Source organism: Paroedura picta, chromosome 5 (assembly GCF_049243985.1).
Source record: "Paroedura picta isolate Pp20150507F chromosome 5, Ppicta_v3.0, whole genome shotgun sequence".
Lineage (NCBI taxonomy): Eukaryota > Metazoa > Chordata > Lepidosauria > Squamata > Gekkonidae > Paroedura > Paroedura picta.
In genome coordinates, this window is record NC_135373.1 from 74,760,952 (window position 1) to 74,776,769 (window position 15,818).

Genomic DNA, 15,818 nt, shown 5'->3' on the forward strand with positions numbered 1-15,818 from the left:
ATTTCCGAATTCAGACAATGGTCCCTCAAATACATTGGGCCCAGACCACAAATGGCCTTAAAAGTCAAAACCAGAACCTTGAACTTGATCTGGTATACAACTGGTAGCCAATGCAGCTGCCTCAGTGCTGGCTGATGTGGGCCCTCCATGATGTACCTGTAAGGACCCTAGCAGCTGCATCTTGCACCACCTGAAGTTTCTAGGTCAAGGACTGTGGGGAATGCCTGTGTAGAGTCTAGTCTGGAGATGACCATTACATGGATCATTGTGGTAAGGTAGGACGCTAGTAGGGTGGTAAGAGATTGAACTACCCTAAATAATTGAGTGGGGCATGAGTTCGTGGATGCAACAGAGGCTGCATAAAACTTGCATTTGGCAGCCTTCACTGCCATCACATATATGTCCTCATAAGCATGCAATAAGATGTTCTTGTGGCTTTGTCATGAGATTTCCTCCACATTCACTCTAGTCATCTCACTTCCCTCTTCCTCTCGTGATCAACATGTAACCATCCAGGCCTGTTGCATTTGAGCAGAATAGGTCTCCGTTTTTCTGATTTCTGTCTAGCCAGTGCCTTGAAGACACACAAACTTGCAGGTATGCTTTGCTTTGGGATGTCCACTGTTCTTACAGGAGTTTCTGGTATATCTAAATTAATATGTAGGTGAGAGTGCTTCTCCCTGCAGCATCAGGCCTTCCAATCCCTCAGGGAAAATTGTACTTTTTCCTAATAAGGGATGCCCCAACTTTTTAACTGCCTCTAGTGTAGCGATCCCCAACCTGTGGGCCACGGACCACATGTGGTCCTTTGACTAATTGGAGGTGGGCCCCGAAGGACGCCTTCTCCCCCCCCCCTGTCATGAGTTAAACTGTCAGTTTAACTGTCATGAGTTAAAATTTCCATGAAAATAAAATGTTCCTTATGTTCATTGTTGTGGCGTGTCTGTATCTTATTTTGAAGGGATGTTTAAACATTACCATAGCGATCAGAGAGCGTTAGGGCAGTGGTTGAGAGTAGAGGAGTAAACTACCCCCCCACCGGGCCTCAGTAAAAGGCATTGAGTGGTCCCCGGTGAGTGGTCTCCGGTGATAAAAAGGTTGGGGACCACTGCTCTAGTGGACTCAGGTTTACATAGGCATCACTTTGCTTTTACTGCATTTTTTAAACTTGTAACCTGCATTCTGCATTATAATAGGTGATGATGATGATGATGCCTTAAACAGGTTTTTTGAGTTGCTTGCACAGCTTTCCAGTTCTGAAATCCTACTCCTACTACATTGTTCATTCATTTGTGCAGTTTGAGAGTTGTTTATATTTTTAAACCTTGAATAAAAAACAGAAAAGATTATTTACCACAGAGCAATAACCCAGGATATATATGTTTGAGTCCAGTGGAACCCTTAAAACCAATTAAGTTTTATTCAAGGTATAAGCTTTCACTTGCAAACACACTTCACCAGATACTTCTTTACTGGGCTCCATTGCCGGCTCTGATTTGTGTAATACCTGGAGATTTTTGGGCAGGGCCTGAAGAGGGTGGGGTTTGGGGGAGAGAACAGACCTCAGCAGGGTACAATGTCTTGGAGTGCATCCTCCAAAGCAGCTATTTTCTCCAGGTAAACTGAACTTGGACATCTGAACTGTAATAGTGGAAGATGACCAGAGCCACCTGAAGGCTGGCAAGCCTACACTGGACTCAAAGGTGTCTGCAGAAGTGTACTTGCATATTAAAGTTTATACCCTGAATAAACCTTTGTCGGTCTTAAAAGTGACTTTGTTCTGCTGCTTCAGACCAGCATGACTACCCACCAGAAACAAGATATACATGTTATTTAACCAAAGCAGTATTACTTTTATTCAAGATAGTATCAGAATCTCTCCTAAATGCATGGTAACTTGAACCTTACTTCTGAATTCCTTGCACGCTTCAATATACAAGAATATATTCCCGGACACATTGGAGATTGCAGGGTCCCTTTCCAGAGCCGTTTCCCCTCCTCTCCTCCGCCCTGGGTTTGTTCCTCAGCAAATGAAGATGAGCAGAATATCAATTTTTACACCATTAAGCTAGCCACGCAACCAAACCACAGGTTTAGCTCCTAAGCGCCGCTTCTGAGTAACACCCCATCAGCGGTATTTTCGACTACAGAAGACAAGACCTCCACACCAGATCTTCAACTACAGCTTAATCACGTGAGCCCCCGCGGTCTCTCGAAGAACGGGAAAAGTTCTAAGAGATACTGGAACGTCCAAAAGAAGCGGCTTCGTATTCCAATAGCGCATGCGTGCAGCGTAAAGCTCACACGCACGCGCGCTAACTAAATAGGCGGAAGTTCGATTCGCAAGCGGGTCCGCAAACAGGGAGATTGCGCATGCTCATCAACTCTAGGGAAAATGGCTGATGCGGCCAAGATTCTGGGTCTGAAGTTCAGCGTTTCAGCAGGAAGCTGCAAGTCTGTAATTGCGACCTGTTGACATCGACAGGTGGTGAGTGGGGTCTGCCGACCCGATTTGATATTCTCTGATGTTCTCGTCTAGTGTAATATTCTTCTGTTTGCTTTTACTTTCTCTGCATATGTATACGGGTTGTCAGCTTCCGCCTGGCCACCGGGGAGGGGGAGGGTTCCCAGATCCAGGTAGGGAAACTCCTGAAGATTTGGTGATGGAGGACAGGGGCAGAAGTGATATGGGCATAGTGCTCTTCAAAGCAACCATTTTCTCTAGGGGAACTGTTTTTAAAAAAATAATCTGTAGGGTAGCTGTAATTCCAGGGGATTCCCATATCCCTCCTGGAGTCTGGGTCCCATAGAATATATGGGAATCTAAATGTGAGGTCTTGGTTTGCCTTTCTTAAGAGAAAATAAAATGTTATGTTTATTTTTGCTTTGTTATGGGATGCTCCTGGTGATACTTTATGATTTGTATGATGATGATGAAACCCATACATTCATTTCAGCTGGGGCATCTTATTGAGTTTGGTTCCTCCCCACCCCTTAAAGTATGTTAGCTTTTTTGTGTGTTTTTTTAAACAAACATTTACATGACTAGTCTTGATTAGTTAAGATAGTGAATTTAAGTAGTCTTGAAAAACCCAGTGTCATACATTGTTTCCAAAATTTGATCATATCGGTCTGTTTTGTTATATTCACTATGGTGATAGATCTTTAAATATCACAGCACACTGCATAGAAGCTTATGTAAATCGTGGTTCCAACAGGATCCTGAATTGTTTATTCTATTATGCAATTTGGTGTGCTGGTATTGGGTATGCTGTGACAGAATTTGAAAGGGGAAAAACAGGGAACTGATTTGTACACAGAGAAAGGGCAGCAATAAGGGCAGAGAGTGGAGTAATCACAAATGGAGAGTTTCCTTGGCCCCATTTTTGCAGTAAATCAGAGATGAAAATGAGTAGAGAGATAAATTCCTTCTTCTCATGGTAGATTTCCTCCATCCTGTGTGGCTTTTGTCTTCAAGATGCTCTCAGTTCCCAATATTGGATATTTGGAGGAGTGAGTGGGAAAGATCTGTATCTATGAATGCCTTGGGGTTGTGGCAGTACTGCAATATATATTGGCCTCTGCAAAATCATTGTGTTCTCTAGGAAGGCTCATCAGTATTAGAATAATGAATGATGAATAGTGGAACAGAATCAGTAGCATCCTATACATTTATCCAACATCCCTATATAAACATGAGTTTCTGATGTTTCCTTTCCTCCAAGTCTTTAGAATTTACATATACGTAAAAGACAGGTGTATTTCACTCCACTGAAAATACCTGGTTGTCAGTTTGTCCCAGGAACCCAGAGGGCACAGCCTGAGTCTTAGGGCTCAGTGTGCCATGTGGTGGTAGTATGTCTTTAAATGATACACTGAAGGTTCTGAATGGAAAGCTGATGGTTGTCAGTTAGGCAAGACCAGTTAGAACTGACTGAGATCTAAACATAGAAGCATCCTGAGCACGAACGGAGTGTCATAGCTATTATATATCAGTAAACATGGTTTTGATAAGCAGCTTATCGGTCATGACATGTATTAACCATATCAGTTTTGAGCACATTAGAAATGTATACAGTGCTATTGATTCTGTTTCTAGAGATTTGCTATTCCTATGCTAATTGATATGCTTGCTGCTATAAATATTTGGCATTAAGTGTCTGGTATTAAGTGATCTGATGTGTGTTTGACTCCAAGCATCTCTTTAAATATTACTCACAGGGCAGTACTTTAATCCCCATTATGATTTTATGAGTAATGTAACTGTATACACATAGTTAGATGTGGGCTCCTCCTTCTCCTGGCCTACTAGGTGTTGTGACAGCTCCAACTGTTCCAGAGCCAGTAGACCACTGGGCGGGGATGGGGTTGCAACAGCAGGATCCTCCAGTCATCTCTGCTCCCCAGCACTCTGAGCATGATTTGGATCCTCTTTAAATAACCAGTGGGATGCCACTCAATCTTGGCCATTTTGACCCTACCTAGAAGTCCTGGTGATTAGAGAAGTGCTTTCATTGGCATGGGCATATTTCTTCTGCCACCATCTATCTGGCTTGATGCCAGATGTTGTTCCCCAACCACCTGACTGCAGGGCTACCTCTTACTTTAGAGATGCCTGATATGTTGCCTCTTTCTTGAGGAGCAATCCCTGCGATCTATCTGTAGACTCATTCCCTACAACTCCCCCCCCCCAGTTGTGCTGTGGCTCAGGCGGGTAGTGCCAGGCCCAGTGCTGACCAAGCAAGAGCGATTGGTGCAATACCAACAGATTATGGCTTGATTGGTGGCACAAGAGCTGCCTGCTGACATGGTGGAGGAAAAACAAGGGTTTGCCTTGCTCCAGATGGTAAGATCAGGTTGGGTCTTGATACCCACCATCAAGCTAATAATTGAGGGCCTGGCATCTGTACATAGGGAACATTTAATGAAAATCTATACCGGTTACACTTTGTTGTTTTTGGTGGGAACCGAAAGTGATCCTTTTGATTTAAGCATGCTCCAGCAGACAATGAAGACTTCCATATGAGCTCTTTGTATCTTCATTTAGAAGAAAGCTACAACTATCAGGGCCATTCTGCACCCAGAAAATGTAATGAAAAGGTTACCTCTTTCAGACGCTTTTTAAAAATGTTTTACACGACGTCTTCAGCATCCAGTGTTCCAGGAGCAAACCGGCAGCTACTTCCTCCATTTTAAAGCAGCAGTCGGGGAATCGCATAAATCGCATACTTCATGAGCGGGAGGAGAGCAACCAGCAACCACTTGCAAAATGGCTGTGCGTGACCAAAGTGTCCAGAAGTAGCGTGATCTCAGTCTCTAGCACCCACCCTCGTTTTTCAATAGAGTTAAACAATTGCGGTTGTTTAAAGCTATATATTTAGAGGTGCGGAATGGCCCTCAGATTTCCTTGCAAGAGTTGATGGAAGTGACAGGTCTAAACAAACTGCTGCATGCCTTATTGGTGTTGTTCGCTGATTAATGTACACTTTTTAAAGAAATAGAATTTAAGTGATTTATATATTTGTTATATATTACTGTTAAATTTGTAGAAAATGGTTTTGGATGTAATGTATCATATGTTAGCTGGCTTTTCTTAAGCATATCATGCTTCTGGTGATAGGTCCAGTGTTGATTATATTTGTTCCTTTGGCTTTTTCATGAGTGTAAGTTTGATGATTTATTTATTTATTTATTATATTTATATCACAGTAGTAATTCCTGGGGGGGATGGGAGGCAGATTTTGTGTATTGTCAGTCATGTTCTTTTCAACAAATTTATATTCTTGCTTGAATTTTTTCTTCTGTTCCAGGTATCATTGTGCAAAGTGATGTTTCTGTTTAAAATAAGATTTCTGGAGGGAAAGAAGGGTTTGATTACTTCAGCATTTAAAAGTAATGTCAGTTCGGTGGCCTTTAAATACCTGCCTGTACTTTATAATTAGTTCAAAAAACGTTTGGGCTTGGCCGAGGACCCTGCAACTCTACTACTTGTATAGATCTTCGCTTTTTTGGAGGATAAACTACGTTATTCCTCTTAGAGTTTTCCACACAAACAAACCACATTGTAAATGGAGTAGAGGTAAAAGACTGTGGCATCAGTACCTCTACTGTCATGACCTTTTGCATTGCAGGATTTCAAAACTTAGCACTTCAAAGAAATTAACAAACAATCGCATGTCACGATTCAAGAACACTTTAGAATCAGTTTCAAAAGCTGTGTCTGGAACTCACAGTGAACTGGTTTCACGTATAGTTCGTCTAAAACCTCATTCTGGTATCTTGAGCAAATCGTCTGAGGAAAATGGGCAGGGAAATACTTTTCATGTTACTGTAGAAAGTGACAGACAAGCCAACATCAGTTCTCAGGAAGAATGTGGTGATAGCTTAGATATAAAGGAGCCTGTCTTGGCAACTGGAGACCTAGGCCCAGGTGGCATTAGTCACGATTCACTGAAAGATCTTGCAGATCTCAAAAATAGCCTTTTTCACATTAGTTACTTTGCTACAAACTTTGGAGAAACTTACAACTTCCTTGCTAGTCACATCAATTGGTATTTTAGTACGAGTGTTATGGATAAAGGGAAGAAAGGGAATGTATTCCCGCCCAAGCCAGCGAATCTAACTGGAGAACCACTTGATTCACGAGAAGAAGACATATTAAGTAATGAAAACAGGCTGAATGCAGCATCAGCTTTAATTCCTTCAGCACAGTCTCCAGAATCTACAAAGACCAGTGCCGCTCCTCCAGCTTCCAGCAAAAAAAGTATTGCAAGTCTTCTTTCTTACCCCAGTAACAGTGTACAGGCCTTTGTGGACAGTTACATTGGAGGGCTGGTTCCCAGATTGCGTTCTGATACAAAATCTGCTTTGCAAGAAAAGAATAGTGTACAAGAGCCTGAGGAAACTTTGAAAGATGATGAAGAGACCAAAAGTGCTGAAGAAAAAGAGAAAAGGCTTTCTCTTCAAAGGGAAAAGGCAAGTTCCATCTGCATTTCCTTCCCCTTAACCTTTTATAAAACCATTTTACTGGGAGGCAGACAAAGCCCATGGGAAAAACTGCTTGCCACTGATTTCCTGCAATGTGGCTGTGGCCATTGATTTTACTGCCCTAGGTATTTAAAATATTTGAAGGAAGATGAATTATTTTAGCTAGGGCTGTTTGAAACCATTGATGTGGCAAAGTACATATAGAGAGACTTAGCTTATAATGAGCATGAGTCAAGTGTTTTTAAATATGAAGTAGTGCTCTGTTTACTATGGGACAAGTTTGTAATAGTCTGCAACAGCTGCTCTGCTGATATGTAACCATGATTGTATGACATATCAACAGTCTAAAATAAAGAATGAGCCATTATCTTAAGAAAACCCAAAAAAATTCTACTCACATGGGAACAATTGTTACTTGCCACAGGCGAGCAGCTAGCTCTATTCCATGACTTAGGCCTATTATTTTAAAGAATTGCCACAATCATTTATGTGAAATGTTCAGAGTTGTAAAGGAGCATATGAACACTAAGTGAAATTATGGGGAGTGACTTGTTCACCACTTTTCTACAATACAAAAATATTGATTACACAAAAGCAGATTTTGAAAAGTATTGGTTAGCATATCTCTTATCATACGTATTTCTGTTAATCATTTGTGTTTTAAAACTAAGCCTTTGTGTAGAATCCCGTGTTATATTAAGAATACTATGGAGGGGTCCCAATGTAATTCCCTCAGCCATAATGTAATATTCTCTCAGCCCTTGGTAGTATCTGAAGCAATGAGTTCTGACTCACAGGAGCTCATGGCAAAATAAATGTTAAATGTTAAGGTGTTCCTTGACTTCGGTTAGATTAAGGATAGATTTCATGTTTACTATGACTATGCAAGTGAATTTATTTATTTGGTAGTAAAATAAATAATAAATAAAACAATTTGTCATGCACAGGAAACATTTATTAATATAAAATATGTAGCCAAGTAGGTACAATGGTTATGCAGACAGATTGGACAGGTTATGCAGACAGATTGGACAGATACTAATATCTACCGTAGGTTTTCAATCCATGGCAGCTGGGAAGTTGATATCATGTTGCTATTTACACACTTAAGATATGAAAATAACATCCGGTTTCAAAGTACATGTTTATTTCCATACCGGAAGCAATGTTGGCTTGTTGGAGTAAAAAAAAGTAGTTTAAGTTTACAAAGGCCAGAGCGCTCTTCATCAGATTCATGACGTGGTTACCCAAGTGTATATACAAACTCTAGCAGGATAGTTGAGTTAGTCTGTTAGTAAAAGCTTGGGCTTCAGTTTATCTTTTCATCTATAAATGAGTGCCATTTAAGGAATTATAATAATATATTTTTAGCAAAGAAATTTACCACACATCTCCATTGTTTTTTCTTAGATTATTGCAAGGGTAAGTATTGATAATAGAACTCGGGCATTAGCTCAAGCATTACGACGATCATCCAACAGAAGAGTCTGTATCAACAGGGTTGAAGAATTAACATACCATCTTTTGGAATTTCCAGAAAGTAGAGGAGTAGCTATTAAGGTACAAATAACCTGTTTAAAAATTGATAATGAACAAGGAAGATGATCATAATTGCTCAGAAATCTAATTCTAGAACTATTACATGTGAAGTATGCACTTTGCTGCACATCTTGGCTTATGCACAATATATTGCAGATACACCAAGTATTAATGTGGAAGACAGGAAATGTGTCATGGGCCTCTGGACTTCCTTGTTCCCGAAACTGGTTACATGTGAATCTGCAAACTATGATTTGCCCTTGTCTTTCAAGTCAGAAATGGAAGTGGGTGTTGGCAGTGGATTTCCAGTTAGTGACAGCCACAAACCCAACCACAAAGCAAAATTCATCACAAATTTGCCCTGCTCTTTGTGGTTTCTGAAACAAAGATCTACCATCACTAACTTCCATGAACTTTTAAAGCAGTGTGTGACAGTTTGTGGTGTCTTTAAACCCCTTCTTTCTGTTCCCCACAAAAGCTGCAAAAACAGCTGAATGGCAGGAAGCACCCTGCTCCCTGCTGCTGAGCTGTTTTGGGCTGTCCGATACAGTCCTTTTTAACTTTAAAAGATACTCCATTCCCAATCACCTTCTAATTCCCTCAGTAAATAATTCCCAGTTTAAAGATTGGATTTACAAATGTCATGCTTTAATGGACAGTTCTCAAATTCTGTTAATTATGTCTGGATCTTTGTTCAAACAATTTAAAAATTATCACTGTTAGATCTTTATATTTAATCCAGATACCTAATCAGAATCTCAGAGCAGCTTTTACATTACTGCGTTTTGAAACAATGCCAATGGCAGTTCTGTCAGGCTATATACCCAAGAGTCAACGCTTTTTTATTTGTAGCATGCAAACCTTGGAAAACTTACCTTACTACAAAATTGACTGTCCACTTTATGTACAACCTAGGGCCATATTTTTCCTGAGATATTATCTAGCCTGGTTTCATACTCTGCTACTGAGAAGATGATTATCTCTTGTCTGATGACTGTGTGACATAAATTGTCATCATATGCCCTGGCAGCAAGGAAAATAAGAGTCAAGGTTGTTAGTACAACCGCAAATGCTTAATTTTGGATTTTTTGTATGCTGCTTTTAATATTATATGATTTTTATATAGTGCCTTTTATTTTATCATATACATATTGTAAATGTGTTGTTTATATTGTTGTTATCTTGGAAAGGCCTATGGCCATATGCAAATAAATCTTATTAACTAAGGGACTTTATCCGAGGGGTCCCTGAAACAGCTCAGCAGCAGGAGCTGTCTTGTGCAGTCTCTTTGAAGTTTATTTATTCATTCAATTTATATACTGCCCCTCACTATGATGTCTTGGGGTGGTGTGTATTTAAAGGACATGTACAAGAAAGCCCCAAAAACAGCTTGAGCAGTGGGGAGCACTGCTGAGTTTTGTGATGCTTTTTGGGCTTTCTCAGCTGAGAAATTTGTTTTCTCTAGATTTAAAAATTTTATTTTATTTTTTAGGAAAAAATCATTCCCTGCTTGTTGCGTCTCAGACAAGCAAGCGATGAAGCTCTTGAGGCTGCTGTTAGGGAAGCATTGGCAGTAATTGGATATTCAGATCCTGTAAAAGGTTGGGGCATTCGTGTTCTCAGTATCGATGGTGGAGGAACAAGGTAGGTCAGAGTATGTTACTTCTGTGATTTATATTGAGGTATATCCAATTGTCTACGGACATTGCAGAATGGGGCTTTCCCACCTTTGTTTCCCATAGCAGTCCACTGCTCCCTCTGCAAGTTTGTTTCTTGAGGGTCAGACTGATGCTCAGTAAAAAAACATTGGAGGCAGAATGAAGATCTGCAGTGCATGGGTTAGGGAAGTTGTGAAAATCACTGCATCTTTTTCTGAAGACTTAAGTGCCTGCACATGTCTTCTGAACTGCATGTAAGATCCATGCCACTCGTTCTGCCATTCTGAAGTGAGAGAAAAAATGTAGAAGAAGAGTAGGTTCTTATATGCCACTTTTCTCTATCAGAAAGAGTCATAAAGCAGCTTACAATCACCTGTCCTTTCATTTCCCCACAACAGATGCCCTGTGAGGTAGGTGAGGCTGAGACAGCCCTGATATTACTGTTTAGTTAGAACAGCTTTATCAGTGCTGTGGCGAGCCCAAGGACACCCAGCTGGTTGCATGTGGGGGAACGCGGAATCAAACCCGGCTTGCCAGATTAGAAGTCTGCACTCCTAACCACTACACCAACCTGGTTCTTGGACAGCAACCCTGTGAGTTTAGCTAGGCTGAAAGTATGCAATTAACCCAAAATCACCCAGTTAACTTCCACAGTAAGATAGGGATTCGAACCTGGACCTTCCAGATCCTACTCTGTAATTCTAACTGCTATATCACACTGGCTTTCATTGGATGGCTGTTGTTGAACAGTAGCAAGAAGCCAGTCCTAGAATAGTCATGCAAGTCGAGAGGTATCGAGTGACTTAGAGGTTGTTGCCAGGTCTAGAGTTTCCAGCCTCCATGTGGGACTTGGAGATATCCTGGAATTACAGCTGAACTACAGACAATAAGAGATCTATCATGGCTGTGGGGTGGACTCTATGGAATTATATCTGACAGAGGCATCTCTCCTTCCCAGAGTTCACCACAAAATCTTCAGAAACTTCCCAGTCTGGAAGCCCTAGGCCTGGCACCAGTGAGTTTTCCCTCAAAATCCAAAGCAGTCCTGGAAAGGGCCCTACCCCTTCCCACTGACTTTTAATACCAGAACCAAGGCTGGAATGTATGGTTGCCTAGCAACAGCCACTGAGGGAAACCCTCACTTAATGCTATAGGCATTATTATTTGGAGTTGTTTTTAACCCCCACCCTTAATGTATTTGTTTAGATGTCACAGTTTTCCTGAAAACCTGGAGCATTTTTCAGATTTGCAGAACGAATCTGTCTTGCCTGTTCATAGCTCCAATCACCGTGTTTAAGTATAATCAAATTTGGCTGACTTTGCTATATACAAGTATGGGCCAACAAGACTAGCAAGAGGGGAATCCCCCCCCCCCACACTTTTCTGACTGGGCCCCGAACAACTTCCAGCATCTTCTGACAATGGCCAGAGGCAGGTACATTCTCTACATTTGCACAGAGAATGCTGTTTTACTTGGGGGGAATAAATCACCCTGGGTTTTTGTTTTTTGTTTTAATTGCACATTTTTCTACAAGTGTGGGGGAGGGAGGTATCCCCAACTTTGAAGGAAAATCTGTTTGGGGTGTGGCCCTGATCAATGTATTTAGGCATTCACAGATGGGATTCACACTTGAGAAACAGATATATAGATGATACAATTTGAACTAGCATATCTTACTCGAGTACCTGCAGGTTTTGTTTTTATTGATACAATGCTTGTTGTGTCCAATACTCACAATATATCATGGGTTAGCAAGTCTTAAAACTGGACTGTTGGTAATTTGAGATTGAAACCTTTTGGCTGCTGTGTGAAACCTTTTGGCTGCTGTGTGAGACAGGATATTACACCAGATGGACCACTGGTCTAATCCAGCAGGACTTTTCTTATGTTCTTAAACCTTCCTTCTTCTAGGCAAGGAAATTGTATATAAATTACGCTTTTGCCATGTTCATTGTCAGGATGTGAGCAAGTTGGAAAGTTACTTTTATAATTGGTTCATCCATAGGAATTTCTGAAGAGAGAATGTATCCTCTTGCCTCTTATTCTCTTGCTTCTTTGCATTTCACTCCAGAAATAGCTTCTAAATTTGTTTAAAAAGCAATGATAATCAGTTTAAATTTGCTATGGATTTGAATGCTGACATTTTGTTTACTCTGGGACCCTCATAAAACTAGCAATAAAATCTAAGCATAAGGCAGATTAAAAAGAAACATAAGGGGCAATTAAAATATTGTTTAAGGAACATACTGGCTTTTGGCAACACTTCTGAATGTATCTAGTGTTGCCAAATTTTTCATTGCCATAAATGTGCTTACTTCATTGTGCTAATAATCCAGAGCCAGCTTTTGCTCTGTGTGGAAATGCCAGCCAATTTGCAGGTACTATTCCACACATTACCATGGTATCTGTCTCCAGTGAGATAACAGCATCGCTTCTGGAGCTTGAGACTTTAAATGCTTTGCGCTCGTGTTTGAGGGCCAGTCTCTACTTTAGGTTGAGTGAACAGGCAGCTAGCAGCATTTGGCAAAGTTTATTCTTGGTAACCTGACTACCTCTGTAAAACATAGTTCACGTTTCCCCCTACGTTTACCACTTAGTTTGCCAATTACAGGGATATTTTGGTGTAATTTGCCAACTGTCAACTATAACTTAAATTTAACACTAACCAATTAATTGCTCATAAACTACAGACTTGCCTGGAAGCAATAATTACTTGTAATCTCTACCATCCTGTCTTGTTTTGAATCAGTGAACTGTGAAGGCATGCAGTAATGTATTCTTGTTTCCAATTTCCTAAGCAACTGCATTCTTGCAACCCTATTCTCTCTGTTTCTGGGCCATTCAAAGGCTCTGAACTTTTCACTTTCACTGTGATGGAACTGATTTCTTAAGCTGTATAAGTGAAGTTTCTCAAAGCTCTGCTTATCCAGTACACAAGTTTTTTTTTTCATTTCAGCAAACAGGACAAAGCAATGCAGTGTGTTTACACTTTTCATTGCGATATTCAAAATTATATAAAATATATGGAACAATTACCTCTTCAAGAAACTGACAGTGCAGTCCTCCTAATCACTGTTCAAAGCCTTTCAGTGAACTGAAGAGTGTAACTCTGCTTAGGTATCCACTGTCAGTCTTTTCTCATGACATTCTGAATATTAATCAAGTCCATTTTTCATGCTTCTTGATACTGCAGAAGAGGGCTGAGGTTGCCAAACTAGATCTGCCCAAAAACTGTTAAGTGACATCATGGCACAAGGCTGCCTACTTCAGGAGTGGACTGGAACAGGAAAAGGGCTCTTCCCTACTCACCTGATGAGGGCTAAAGATTTAACTGTAAGAGTAGAGGCACTACTGTCCTGCAGTGCAGCTGACAAGGAGAAGCATGGCAATGCCTTGGGATGATGAGCATGGGTATAATGGTGCTTGGCTTCTCCCTGTGTCAGCATGGATCATGTGACAAGGATCATGTAGTGTGTACTTTAGCCCTGCTGGCTGGGGCATGAAAAGTGACATGGCCATGGTAGCTCCCAGCTTTGCCCCACAGTGCAGCCAGGAAAGATGACTGTGTAACACTGTGTGTGTTAACGAGACCTTGGGGTACTTGTGGATTGTAAACTAAACATGAGCAGGCAGTGTGATGCAGCAGTAAAAAAGGCAAATGCCATTCTGGGCTGTATCAACAGGGGTATCACATCAAAATCACAAGATGTCATAGTCCCATTGTATATGGCACTGATCAGACCACACCTGGAGTACTGTGTGCAATTCTGGAGGCCTCACTTCAAGAAGGATGTAGATAAAATTGAAAGGGTACAGAGGAGAGCGACGAGGATGATCTGGGGCCAAGGGACCAAGCCCTATGAAGATAGGTTGAGGGACTTGGGAATGTTCAGCCTGGAGAAAAGGAGGTTGAGAGGGGACATGATAGCCCTCTTTAAGTATTTGAAAGGTTATCATTTGGAGGAGGACAGGATGCTGTTCCCATTGGCTGCAGAGGAGAGGACACGCAGTAATGGGTTTAAACTACAAGTACAATGATATAGACTAGATATCAGGAAAAAAAATTTCATAGTCAGAGTAGTTCAGCAGTGGAATAAGCTGCCTAAGGAGGTGGTGAGCTCCCCCTCACTGGAAGTCTTCAAGCAAAGGTTGGATACACACTTTTCTTGGATGCTTTAGGATGCTTTGGGCTGATCCTGCGTTGAGCAGGGGGTTGGACTAGATGGCCTCTATGGTCCCTTCCAACTCTATGATTCTATGACCACTAAGTCTGGTCTAGCAGGTTGAAGCTGGGAGCTGCCATGTCCCTCATCACCAGCTGCAGTGTGTCTAGGACAACTCAGGGCAAAGTTGGACACAACTTTCTTCAGCGATGGGGTGCTCTGGGTCAGGTGGATTTTGTCCAGTAAAGTAAATGGGCAATTTGCCCTAGCTTGTTAAACAACTGTATGAGAATGTTACTGATTCAATCTTATATGGCATGTTGGTAATGCATTGTAGAGCTAGTGTGAAGCTTTGGGAATCTTAGTGAAGACAAATGTTGAAAATTATTAACCACGCTGGTTGTCTTTGCCCAAAGTTCCGGTTGATCAACACCAGCATACATAATAGAAATTACTACCTTTAATTTGTCTTCCTCTTATGTGTAGCCTTATACTCCTGATGCATATCTTAAGTTGCTAGGAAGACAACACGTTTTAAATATACATGTAACATACCGACACAGCCATTGTTAATGCTGCTCCATAACATATGACTTTAAGACCCTGGTCTCTCTTGATCTTCTTATAGTTAAAATATATATAAATATTTATATCTTGATGGCCTGTTATTGTTTTCACTGGGTGTCTTCTGTCTTGCAGGAACTTGTTATGAATATAGATAAAAGTAGCAGAGAGATCAATTATTTCAATTGAGTATCATAATTGAAGGTCCAACCTTCCACTACTGTCAGGTAGTGTTAGAGTATCATACAAACGTCTGCCATATCCCAGTTTCAAATCCCAGCACATGCACACATACCATAAAAGCTTGCTGGGTGACTGCTCCAGTCACATTCTCTTGGCCTAATTTATCTCACATGGTTGTTGTAAGAATAAAATGGAAGAGAGAAGAACAAAGTAAGCTGCTCTGTCTGTGTTCCTGTTGGAGAGAAGGGTGAGGAACAAATGAAGTAAATTTGGCTGTGCTTGAGACTTCTTTTTTCCTTTGTTAGAAAGTGTATTAAACCGCCTTTAAAAAATTAAAGCCAGTTTGGTATAGTGGCTAGGAGCGCAGACTTCTAAGCTGGCAAGCAGGGTTTGATTCTGCGTTTCCCTACACACAGCCAGCTGGGTGACCTTGGGCTTGCCAAAGCACTAATAAAACTGTTCTGACCGAGCAGTAATATCAGGGCTCTCTCAGCCTCACCCACCTCACAGGGTGTCTGTTGTGGGGAGAGGAAAGGGAAGGCGATTGTAAACTGCTTTGAGACTCCTTCAAGTAGAGAAAAGTGGCATATAGGAACCAGCTCTTCTTCTTTAATATGACTATTCCATGGGTTTTTTTTTAAATATTAGGGCTGCTTTTCATTGTTTTCCAACAGTTTGACCAATAATGCTGTAAATTAATGTAGTCCATTTTTTTCTCAACAT

At 41.0% G+C, this 15,818-nt stretch overlaps 1 protein-coding gene across 1 annotated transcript in view; it reads left to right on the top strand.

Moving 5' to 3' along the window:
- Nucleotides 1-2,322: 2,322 nt before the first annotated feature.
- Nucleotides 2,323-15,818, top strand: part of PNPLA8 (patatin like domain 8, phospholipase A2) — a 51,210-nt gene continuing 37,714 nt past the window's right edge. The window contains exons 1-4 of the mRNA XM_077338524.1: nucleotides 2,323-2,488; nucleotides 5,811-6,975; nucleotides 8,398-8,547; nucleotides 10,019-10,170. Of these exons, the coding sequence (XP_077194639.1) occupies nucleotides 5,896-6,975; nucleotides 8,398-8,547; nucleotides 10,019-10,170 (1,382 nt within the window). The 5' untranslated portion in view covers nucleotides 2,323-2,488; nucleotides 5,811-5,895. The remainder of the gene's footprint in view (nucleotides 2,489-5,810; nucleotides 6,976-8,397; nucleotides 8,548-10,018; nucleotides 10,171-15,818) is intronic.